Source organism: Urocitellus parryii, chromosome 5 (assembly GCF_045843805.1).
Source record: "Urocitellus parryii isolate mUroPar1 chromosome 5, mUroPar1.hap1, whole genome shotgun sequence".
In the NCBI taxonomy this organism is placed as follows: domain Eukaryota; kingdom Metazoa; phylum Chordata; class Mammalia; order Rodentia; family Sciuridae; genus Urocitellus; species Urocitellus parryii.
In genome coordinates this window covers 31,149,839-31,162,043 of record NC_135535.1, presented here as the reverse complement: position 1 = coordinate 31,162,043, position 12,205 = coordinate 31,149,839, and the positions used below count along the sequence as shown (strand labels likewise).

The 12,205-nt window shown below is 30.1% G+C and overlaps 1 protein-coding gene across 1 annotated transcript in view; it reads right to left on the bottom strand.

Moving 5' to 3' along the window:
- Cep290 (centrosomal protein 290) overlaps positions 1 to 12,205 on the bottom strand; it is a 90,983-nt gene that overhangs the window by 58,989 nt on the left and 19,789 nt on the right. Inside the window, exons 14-23 of the mRNA XM_026397740.2 lie at positions 11,877 to 12,049; positions 10,931 to 11,093; positions 9,373 to 9,473; positions 9,215 to 9,302; positions 8,049 to 8,161; positions 6,490 to 6,574; positions 5,820 to 5,962; positions 2,683 to 2,847; positions 2,154 to 2,303; positions 289 to 404 (exon numbers count right to left, since the gene is read on the bottom strand). Of these exons, the coding sequence (XP_026253525.2) occupies positions 289 to 404; positions 2,154 to 2,303; positions 2,683 to 2,847; positions 5,820 to 5,962; positions 6,490 to 6,574; positions 8,049 to 8,161; positions 9,215 to 9,302; positions 9,373 to 9,473; positions 10,931 to 11,093; positions 11,877 to 12,049 (1,297 nt within the window). The remainder of the gene's footprint in view (positions 1 to 288; positions 405 to 2,153; positions 2,304 to 2,682; positions 2,848 to 5,819; positions 5,963 to 6,489; positions 6,575 to 8,048; positions 8,162 to 9,214; positions 9,303 to 9,372; positions 9,474 to 10,930; positions 11,094 to 11,876; positions 12,050 to 12,205) is intronic.

Genomic DNA, 12,205 nt, shown 5'->3' with positions numbered 1-12,205 from the left:
CTCAAGGTCTTATAATTAGCAAATATTGAAGTCTGGATTAAAAACAAGGCAAAATAATCCCAGGACATGGATGAGCTTGTGATCATTAAAACTATACCATCTATCTAAAAACAAATTCTTTACAACTGTTACCAGTATATTTAAAAAAAAAAAAAAAAGTTAGAGAAAAGGCAGAAGGAAAGAACAGAACAAAATATCTAAATTCTTCTAATGTTACTTTCATTATGAATGAAAATACACTATGAATATACTATGATTAAATTTATAAAGTTTTGCTAATACTTTTACCTTAAATATTCTTTATATAATAGACTTTGCTGATGACGAAGTACTGCAAATTTTCTGTTATAGTCTTCAAGAGATTCCTCTAAATTCTTCAACTTTTTTTCTTTAATTTCTAGTTCCTAAAAATTTGATTTAAAAATAAGAATTCAAAACATCATAATTCAAGGAGATAATATATATAAAAATGTACTATGGCTGAGCGCAGTAGCACAAGCCTGTAATCCCAGCGGCTCAGGAGGCTGAGGCAGGAGGATTGCGAGTTCAAAATCAGCCTCAGCAGAGCAAGGCACTAAGCAACTCAGTGAGAAACTGTCTCTAAATAAAATACAAAATAGGACTGGGGAGGTGGCTCAGTGGTGGACAGCCCCTTAGTTTAATACCTGGTACCTGCCCCCCCCCCAAAAAAAAATAGTATGAAATGGATAAAATTACTTTTATCAGTTATGGTGGTCACAGTAAGCATACAAATTATTTGAAAGAAAAGTTACCTTTAAATAGACACTTTTATCAGATATACAGAATAGTTACAAACACACATCTCTAACCACTCAGTGACATATCATTTTGTGAAAATATTCTTTCATACCTCCACTCAAATTATCTATCCCCTCCAATCATTTCATTTTAAAGATAAATACATTGAGACTTCAAAAGATTACATAACTTACTCAACATCAAAAATACTTAGTGGCACTACACTTGAGATCTCTTTATTAAGGACATATGCCAGGCCTGGTGCCACATGCTTTCCAGATACTCAGATCCAACATCTGAAGTTGCATCTCTCTGATGTTCCATCACTCTATAATTCCTTACGAATAAGAGTTCAAGTACTTGGTTTTTCACTTAGGATAGGTTTTTGCACATTACCAATTGTTATTCAGTAATCTATCATAATGCATTTCATGCATCTTGTTGGCAAAAATTAATCCTATCAGAAATAAAAGGTCAATGCCATATGGCCATTATTTATTGATAATGTCCCTTTATTACAGAATAATAAGAGAAATCATAAAGAGAACTATAAAGAAAAAAGTACTATGAATTTAAAAGTAATGATATAACGAGTTATAAAGCAACATTCTGATAAGTAGTGAACACTGTCCCTACTTGACCTGGATGACAAGCAAAAGTCTAATATTTAGGAAAAGACTATTTTTATATCAAATACAAAAATAAGCATTTGATAATTATAACTCAAGTGATCAATAATTTAATACAGGAATACAGTGGTACTTATAATCAAGACTATTTTCATTGATTTTGAACACATTTTTGCAAAAATATTTATAGTAGGTGTGATATTATGGTTATTCAAACTTCAAATGAAGTAATGAAAAGCATCTCTCATTAGGCCATTCATCATGCTCATAATACACACAGCAAAAGTGAGAAACACAGGACAAGTACTAGAGCATGGTACCCTTTCTAACTTGCTATTGGATTTAAAAACTAACAATTTATACAGTAAAGGAAAGAATAAGGTTTAAAAAAAAACTTTGGCTCAAAAACTTCTCTTGTGAATAACACAGAAAAGTAATCATGACACTAGAAAGGGGTTTATCAGACTTTATTCTCTTGAATTATTTCCCTAACCAGCAATAAATACAAGTACTCACCTTATTTACATGTCACTACTTTATAGTAGCTGCTTGATGTTCCTATTTCATATGAATGACACTCATCCAAATCAGATATGTGAATATGCTTCTTGTGAAGATTAATGGAATGAATTACTTTTATATAAACTATTCTAACATAATTCACATATATCTCAATGTTCTGAGAGCTCAAAGGAATACATGAAGACTAAATTAAGAAACATACTATCAATGATTTTTGTTATTCACATGTAAAATTTTCAGTACCTGAAGAAGATGTATTAAATATTCATTCTGACAATTAATGATATTGGCACTAGATGGTGCTATCCCTTCAGGTAAATCTACTCCTTTAAAAACAACATTTGATCCTTCTGATTGTTGTAGAAGATTGATTTCTTTCTCAAGATGATCTATCTGAAAACAAACAATCCAAAGATGAGACCCACATGTTTTACAGCCAAAGAAAGACAAATTGAAAATACTAAATTATACTTCATGGTTTCCCTACCGCATATTTTTTTAAAATAGGTACATGAATACCAGAACTGACAAAAATGAATATAATCATGCTCTAATTTTATTTTAAAATGCCTAATTATAAGACAGAATTTTTGTGTTTTTCTATAAGGCAGTAATTTTTCCACTTACTTTCATAAGAAAAATCCAGTTTTCTTAATTTTCAAAGAATTAACTCAATGGATATTTTCTCATAAAGTAGTCTCAAGAAAACAAATAAACTTTTCTATTAAACCTATGTTTTTATGCTTAGTATTTTATTTAATAAAATTCTCACCTTTAAATTTGCTTTTGCTAATTGCTGCGAATAATTTATAGCCTCCTTCCGAGATTCCTTGAGCTCCTGTCTTAATTCTTCATTTCTTCCAGTAAGCTGATCAACTTGGGCTTTCAAATGCAGACTGGCATCAAAGATTCCTTCTGCACTCTTTGATTCTATAGCCTGGTATATTTACATATTAGAAATATAAGAAAGAACAGTAAAATCACAGGAAACAAAAATTTACCTTTAAATAAAACTGAAATTTAAACATTTTTCTATTCTGATTGCCATGAGTAGTAACAAAGTATGGTATTTCGATGTCTTATTTATGAATTTACATTTATAAAACTGCAGTTCAACTTACATTACCATGGTCATTATTTCATTTTAACATATAACAACATCTAGTTAATAGATTGGCAGACTAGAAAAATAACCAGAGGATTAAGATGACCAGAGTTCAAATATTAACCAGTCTCTTACCAGCTGGGCAAGTGATTTCATTTCCTTATCTCTAAAGTAGAAGAAATATTGCTTCTCCCACTTCACAGGATTTTTGTATATTCAAAATGAAGTAATTTACATGTAAAAGATTTGAAACTACGCAGCATATGAATTAAAAGCATGAGCAAAGGGATGGAAAAACTTCTATATTCAGTTAAGGGAATTTTTCAGTGCTTCCTATCCACAGTTGGAGCATATGTGATAATGAAGGCCAAGTAGGATAACAAAATTATTAAAATAATAACAATGAAAAAAGAAAAAGTAATATGTAAGATATTAAAATATTATCAGAGTAGCCTCACTGGCCCTAATGATCCAACAATGCATGCATACACACATACCACATACTCATCTATATAATTTACACAAGTATCTTTGGACTTCAGAAAAACTATATGCAATAAGCTTTTCAATGCAAAACAAGCTTTCAGAACTGAAAACAGAGACAAATAAGATAAATTAAGTAAAATAATCTAATCTATTCTGGAGGGTGATGTGGTGTTTAGGCAGTTGATTTATAAAAGCAAGCTTTTACCCAAAGGAGATCAGAGTAAGCCATGCAAAGTAGTAAGTCATATTAATTCAAAGGGAATATCAGGTAGATGGAAAGTAAAGGACAGTACTGCCTTGTTAGTCATCCTGCTACCATGCTATCTACATAAGCTTTTGGTAAAGTGAGGTTGAATTAGATGGTATGGGGTACTGAACAGTATCTTTATATAATAGAGACTGAATTGAAGTGCATAAACCGGAATTAATGTGATCTAAAGAGTTATGAATTCCGGCCAGCCACTGTAATTCCAGTGGCTCCAGAAGCTGAGACAGGAGGATCAAGAGTTTTAAAGCCAGCCTTAGCAAGGACAAGGTGCTAAGCAACTCAGTGAGACCCTGTCTCTAAATAAAATACAAAATAGGGCTGGGGATGGACTCAGTAGTCTCATGCCCATGAGTTCAATCTCTAGTACCAAGAAGGAAAAAAAAAAAAAAAGAGGAATTCTGAAGACCTCTAAAGGAAGTAGTAAGTATTCCTAGGTGATCTGTGAATGTCAGAGCATATTAGAATCAGAAAAAAGTACAGCAATCCAGAATAGAACTCTATCAAAGCAGAAGTCTGGGGAAGGTCCAGAGATTGTCAAGAGAAATAGAAGTAAGATTTCCTGGGGTTATTCATTCTGTGTTTATTTGATCAATATGTAGAATTTCCCATGGAGAATGAAGCTTGATCTGGGATAGAATATTAGTAATGAGTAGCATCATGGACAAAAGATGATCACATTCAAAAAAGCATTAAGAATCATTTAGACATTCATAATAACAGAAACAAAACAACATCACCAACAGAGAAGTCAGAATCAGAAAAATATACAGGGAACCAACTAATTTGCATAAATTCTGTTAAATGATTTTCTAGCCTCAGGAAGCTTTTAACATAATCAATGTCACTCTTGCTCTCTGTTAACAATTACAATATTAGAAAGAATTCAACTATTGATTAATCATGGTTTTAAAAAGCAATTAAGTGAATAATAGTTTTCCCTGTAAATGAAGTAATTTTAGGAAACAATTTAATAAAGTATGCTACATATAAGTTCAGTTTATGTATTATGTTCAAGTTTATGTAACAGATACTCATTAATACCATGCAATTCTTATGTCTCCATACAGTAAATATAAATAAAATATTAATCAATGGCTAAAATTCTTCCTGTAGTCTACATAATATTATATTATACTTCCAGGTTTGTGGTATAATTTCCTAACAGATCTACATTTTTCTATAAAACAAATTAATTTAAAAAGTTAAAAGAACATGAACAAAGTATTTTGGGAGTAAACCTGAATGCTGGAAGAAAAGACTATCAAGAATTGAGTTTGCCATTTTTAAGAGTTTAATTTGAGGGCAGGCTGCAGTTGCAGAGACCTATGATCTTTCTGGCCTTGAAGATCATAGGATAGCACACAAATTCTCAGGAAATTAAAGGGAAAATCTCAGTGAGAAGAGTGCCAGCATAAAAGAACTCTAAATTCTTTGTTTAAAAATAAATAAATAAATAAATAAGGCTTCCGTGGGCTGGGGTTCTGGCTCAGGGGTAGAACACCCGCCTGGCATGTGTGAGGCCCTCAGCACCGTTAAAAGATCCATTAAAAACTTAAAAAAAAAAAAAAAAAAAAAGCTTCCAGTCCTCAGACTGACTCCTGAACCACAAGAATACTGATAAGAGAGAAAATGAGAATGAACTTAATGATAAATAACAACAATTAGTAATTGACAGAAGAAAAGATGAAATATTAGAGAGAAAAATGTACAGATCCTAAGGACAAATGAGAAGATATCAAAACACATATATGTCACTGGAGTCCCAGAGAGAACAGCAGTAACTGAAGTAATAATGGTAGAAAAATCTTAAAATTGTGGTGAATAGATTCAAGACGTTGAATCCCAAACTAGATAAACACACAGCTCAGCAGATTATATACAAACTGGTAAAAAAAACAAGAAAGAATTATTAGCACATTATTATACACAGGGAAGCAATGATTCAAATGATCACAAATATTTCATCAGAACCACAAAAGCAGTATAACATCATCTTTAAAGTGGGAGGCGAGCTGGTTGAAGACAGACATTTGTATGAAAAATAACTTACATTTACTAGTCTTTCAAGACTGGGGATAATTAGAGATGTTTCTCTTCCTTTAATGTCAGGATCCTTCTGCATTTCCTTAATAGCTTGCAATATTTCCTTCATACCTTCTTCAAGTTGCTTATTTTCTTCAGCTAATTCTTTCACTGTGATTACAAATTTTTTCATTGAATGAAGAGATTTTCATAACTTATATTATCTTATATAGAGGACTAATATCTCACATATAGAAAAACCACTGGGAAAACACATACATAAATGTAAAAAAAATCAATTACAAATGCAACATGAAAAACAGTGAAATGGCAGACCTATTTAAATAAAGTACTCATGATAAATATTTATTTCATACATGAAACACATAATCACAAGCATACTTTTGTTTTAACTTAAAACATACTTTATATTAAAAAAATTTCAGTTTTCTAACTTTACGTTTATTAGAGAACACAAGAAAAATTTGATATACGTTTCCACAAAAAACTTAGAATATCATTCTGACAATGAAAACAGCAAATCAACTGGATGAATGACAGAGACTGAATTATATAGATTATAGAATTAATTAAAGCTAAAAAAGATTAGAAAGCAGAGAATATATAAAGTTCTTTTAAATCATAAATTTAGTATAGAAAAAACAGGTATAGAAAAATAAGAGAGAACAGTAACTTACATTTATTCTGAAATTTATTTATTACAGTCTTACTTCTTTCTAAATCTCTTTCCTTTTCAATTAGTTCTCTTGAAAGAAATTCATTCTGACAAAGAGAATAAAATTGACATTTTTTATAAAATATTACAATAGTCTATAGGTTTCACACCAAAAAACAGACTATGGAGACACAACAATATTCATCAAAAAGGCAAAATTAAGATTTAAAGGAAAAAATATATCTTCCTGCCACCTTCTCCCTCGCTCAATCTCCCACAGCAAAAGGCAAAGAAATATATGGACACATTTTGTCCTTACTACCACAATTATCTCTCTTGATGGTCTGTCTTTATACTACCTGTTCTGCTTCGCTTCTGTGATATTCAAGCACTATTTCTGCATTTTTACTCTGTGCTTTTTCGATCAACAATTCCTGGGCTATAACTTCAATAAAGAAACACTTAACATATTGGGCAAATCAACAAGTTCTTATAAAATGTATTGCATTTCTAATTGTTTTTAAAAACAGAATGTGTACAAATTAGTGTTAATGTGCAAACAAAAAATTTATTATAATTGTTATAGAACTTTGTTAGAAAAGTCATAAAAAGTGATCTCAGGAATATAACCTGAGGGAAACTCGCCTAAAATCTAAGAAATAATAGCTCTCTCCATAGCTGTTCTATAAGATTTTCAAGTGGATCTATTGACACAATTCTGCTTGTACTATAATAGGCACAGGACCCGAAACATTAACTTCAAGCTTACTTTTCAAAATCTCAGTCTGTAAGGGTATTTCACTTTTTCTTTTATCTTCTTTCAAAATGACATCAGCATGCTTTATCTGGGTATGAATCTGTTCATTTCCTGATGTTGCTACTTGTCATTTATCCAAGTCAGGTATATCATCTATTTTTTTGACAAAATATTACAGATTTTTGCCTAAGTGATAATTTCTGCATGAAGTCTGAAGCTGTAGATATGGTATGAAAAGATGAATTGCTTTTTTCTATGAAACTAGTGCTTGATGGCTTCCTGATACTTTCTTCAGAAAGACAGCATAAATAGTCATTTATTACTCCATTGCTCTCTGTACTAAATGTAATGACTAATGATTTCAGATTTCCTAAAGATTGTAAATATGTTGGTTTAAACATCTCTCTTATTGTAATAGTTTCCAGAATTGAATTATCTTTTCCTCAAACAGTTGAAGAACATCTATGTAAAGAGAGTAAAGGATCCACTCCACTTTCTCCTCTATGATGAATTTCAGATAACATTCTTGATAATGATCATATGGTTAGATTCTCCTCCTTATCATTCTGATCTGACTATGGAATACTGAATTCTGGTCTCCAATACAGCATCTCTATTTTATCTGAACTCTCAATCAGTATTCAAAGTAAATAATGTTTCATTAATCACCTTTGGATCAACAGATTATTTAGGAAAGTAAACATTTTTCTTTACTTATTTCACAACTATAAAAGAACAGGTGTCCAAAATGAGAAAATAAGAAAAAAATGAAATGCTGATAACATTTTCCTTTATTTTCTCTGCCATAATACTTCATGGCTTACCTTTGATTGTGTTTCACTCATATTTTTGAGGCTTACAAAATTCAGTTTTCTTTCCCCTATGCTATCTCCTTGAGAAAGGTCTTCAGTTTGGTTCAGGTCCTCAATGGTTAATTCTACATAAAAGAATTAACAAATTAAAAATCAAAATAACTCTCCTACTATTCTAATGTTTTAATTCTTAAAAGCAGATTCGAGTTTTAACCTAAACAAAATGTAGACTAATTATTTTGAAAATCCTTGATCCTTATGTAGTCAGAATAACCTGATCTAGTTCACTTTAAAAAGCTATGAGAATTTTATTTTTTTATTTCTATTATTTTATTTTTTATTTTTTCTTATTATTTATCCATTCTATACTAAAAGTACTTATAGATAAGTACAGTATTCAAAAACACATGTAAAAAGTACATAAAAATCCCAAATTATGAGTAAACTTTTATTATATTAGTATATTATAGTTTCATTTTCATTGAAAATTTATGATTACAGATACCATACAGCTAAAAAACCATAGTGCTCTACTATAATTCAGAGATGTGCTTGTGAACTTGGCCCAAATTTAAAAAAAAAAAAATCCCTTTTTGTGGTGCTCTTAACAAAAAATTATCTGTGGTCCTTTAACAAAAACTAGTAATAGCTATTATAAAATTGAACCAACTGTTATTTTTTCACCAAGTAAAATAAACAAACAAGAATGCTAATTTTTATATTCAATAAAACACTATTTTCACTTAGTACTGAATAATTTACAAAGAAGGTTTTCAATGCACAGTCCTGAACAAAAGAGAAACTAGTAAGAGCAACATATTAATATGAATACTGCTAAGTATTATCATTATTAATCACAACATAGTGAGAATTACAGTAGAAATTAAGAGTATACAATTAAAACTTCCAAAACCATGATTTCTAAACTTTGGTCTTGTTTGTTCTCTTGGTTTTTTGTTTTGTTTTGTTTTTTGTTTTTGTTTGTTTGCTTCTCACCTGTTTCAGATTCAGGATTGAACCCAATTAGTTACCTCTCTGCAGGTCATTATGTTTATTTATTAAAACTGGAGGAGATCCACCATAATATAGCAAAAACATATTAAAAACACAGAAAATTTCAGATTCAAATGACTCATAATCCAAACATTCTTTTAAAGGTATTGAATAACTGTGGATACCTGAAATTGCACTTCTTTTTCCTCTTTCTTGAGCCATCTGACGAATTTTTTTTTTCAGATTGAGTCGTTCTTCCTCTAAACTTTCAATCTATAAAGTAGGAATTATTAGTTTTCTTTATTCAACCAAAAAAAAAAAATCAATTAACCACCATACTTGCCTCTTTCAAAAGAATCTGGTTTTCAGCTCTGTACTGCTGCTGTTTTAAGCGTTTACTATTTCTAAATTCAGTTAAATCAATCATTGTCTTTGGTTCAAGACCTAAAACAGAAAGCAGAGTAATTAAAAACTTAAAAACATTCAAATTAACTACAAAAACTTCATACACCATCAAGCAACTGGTTATAATTCATTTAGCTAGTATCAATGAAGAATGGATTACTTTTTGTGCAATAATTTTCCAGTTAATTGTGCCAAACCCCAGATAAAATTTTATTCCAATTATTATGGAAACACTAACAAAAACTCCATGTCAGGCTATCACAAAAATACTATACTATATTATTAAGAACAGAAGCTTTGAGATAAAATAGACTGTAGTTCAATTCCCACTTTTATAACTAAATCAAAGGGATAACACTGTATTTATTTTTCTTGACCAGTCAGGAATGTATATAATAAAATTAACCTAAACATATTGCTTAGAGCAGTATCTGGCACACAGTAGACATTATTAATACCAATATCAATTACATTATCATTATTAGTCTGTTCTTCCCAGTGCACTTGCCTGCTAATTTGCTATTACTAAGCAGCTAGGCTTTGAAAAACAGATGTTGTAATTGTCTAAAGTAATTATAAATCAAGACTTAAAGTCTTTTAAGGACAGAAAATCTAGTGCTTATGACAGATCTATAGATTGTCAGAAGCATCTTTAGGAACTTCCAGATAACTGGTTATGAACTGATTGGTCAATTACTCACAAGTCCAATTTGAGGTCCTACCTTAATTCTAGATCTTAGATACTTTTCACAAATAAATAATCCGGATAAAATATTTAGTTTTCTTTCGTCTACAGAAATTTTTTTACAATTGGTCATTTTAAATCTTAGAAAGCATTAACTAATATTTACCAAATATAATTAAATCAGTTTTTAGAACTTCATTTTTATTTTAAAGAACCAACTTAAATTGAACTATCGGAATTTAATATCAAACTAGTAATATTAAGTAATGTGTTATTCACTCTAATCAAAACATAAATTCTCAAAGTGAGATTTACAAATTGCTTGTTAAAATCAACAGAACTCTTAAAATACTTAACTAAAACTTAAGCAGCCTAAATTGTAAAAGTCAAGAACCTCAAAGTCCTAAAAAGTTTAAACATTTATAATGTCATTAGGAATTAATTTGAAACAAAGAGCACTCTGCAAACTAACTTGTCATTGGTCCCTTCTTTTTGGAGGAAAAAAAAAGGTTTAACGTCTGTTATGTGATATAATGTTAAAAGACTTTCATTTTTTAAATAAGTATCTGTTACTGAGGAAGTATCAGACTATATAAAATGAGATTCCAGGACTGCTGACCCACAATCTCGACTAGATGAAATCCTCAATCTCACTTCAATAGAAGCAGCTTCACTTCTGTGTAATTGTTTTCACAGAAGTATTTATTTAGGGGAGAAAAGCATTCAACTACTTAAAAGTAATAGTAATAAACCAAAGAAAACAAAAGACTAGGAAATCATGGATGAGAAAACTACTTAAAAGATGACTTACCCACACGCTCTCTAAGTTCCTCATTTTCATCAAGGAAATCATTGATCTTCAACTCAAGTTTATTGATTTCCTTTGTCAATTCTTCAATCTCTCTATCTCTTATTTTAATTTGGTTTTTACAGTTCTTTATTTCAACAACAGCATCTTCTAAACCATATACTCCCTGAAAAACACCCAACCTAATTTAAACATAACATAGTTTATTTTAATAAATAAATAAAATTCATGAATTATTTAAGAATTATCTTTCATTAAGTCTCAGAGGAAATGTGTATATACCTACAACTTATATGATAGGCATATATGAGGTTTTCTCAAAGTTTAAATTTATTTTTTAACAGATAATAAAAACATAAAAATTATACATTCAGGGTTTTTATGTACTTTTATAAACTGAATTTAATAATAATAATTATGGAATACAAAATGCTTAAAACTTCCCAGTACAACATCCTAATGGCAAACTGTTAGAATACTACATATAAAATTATTGAAAGTTAAAAGTGAATCAGCAAAACCAATAGAATATGTAACAAATTAAGTTGCCTAAGGTGGAATCATTTTAAAAATTATAAAAAGTACAAAGTAGACTGTTGACAAAGAAAACAAAACAAAACCATCATGTCACAAGTTTTGTCAAACCAGCCAATGGTATCACATCTACATGGTGGCACAAAGAATACAGATAACTAACAATCTAATTTTGGAACTTCACCAAAGCTTATTATCTGGGCAAAATGTTTTGATTGAATGGTTTGAAAAAAAATTCTTGACAAAACATAAATGCTCAAAAGATTGAATAGTTTAATATAAATTAATTAGAATAACGTTTATCAAAAGAGATTTGTGGAACTTTTTAAAATGGTATGCAGTAAAGGGCACAAAAGAGTCTATAAGTGGTAAAAATAATTCAAAGCTTCTTGACTGACAAGATAAATATACATACCGATTCATAATCTTTTAACCGTTTCAGAGTCTCAACTAATTCTTTATCCTTTTCCCTAGCATCAGCCTCAGCCAGTTCAGCTGTTCTCTCAGCCTCTTTAGTTTTCTCTTCTAAAATTTGTACCTTTGACTGAATTTTCATAAAATGATTCTGTTGAGAAAGAGATGAAGCACCTACAGGTAAAAACAAAAATCATGAAATTAACTGGATTGACTACTTATTCCTTTAAATCAGTTGTTCTAATATATGGACAGAAGTGGTATAGCACTAAAAAGCTCTTTTAATGTTGCAATTTATATTTGTAAACTGAGAGTTCTATTTTGGTTTGG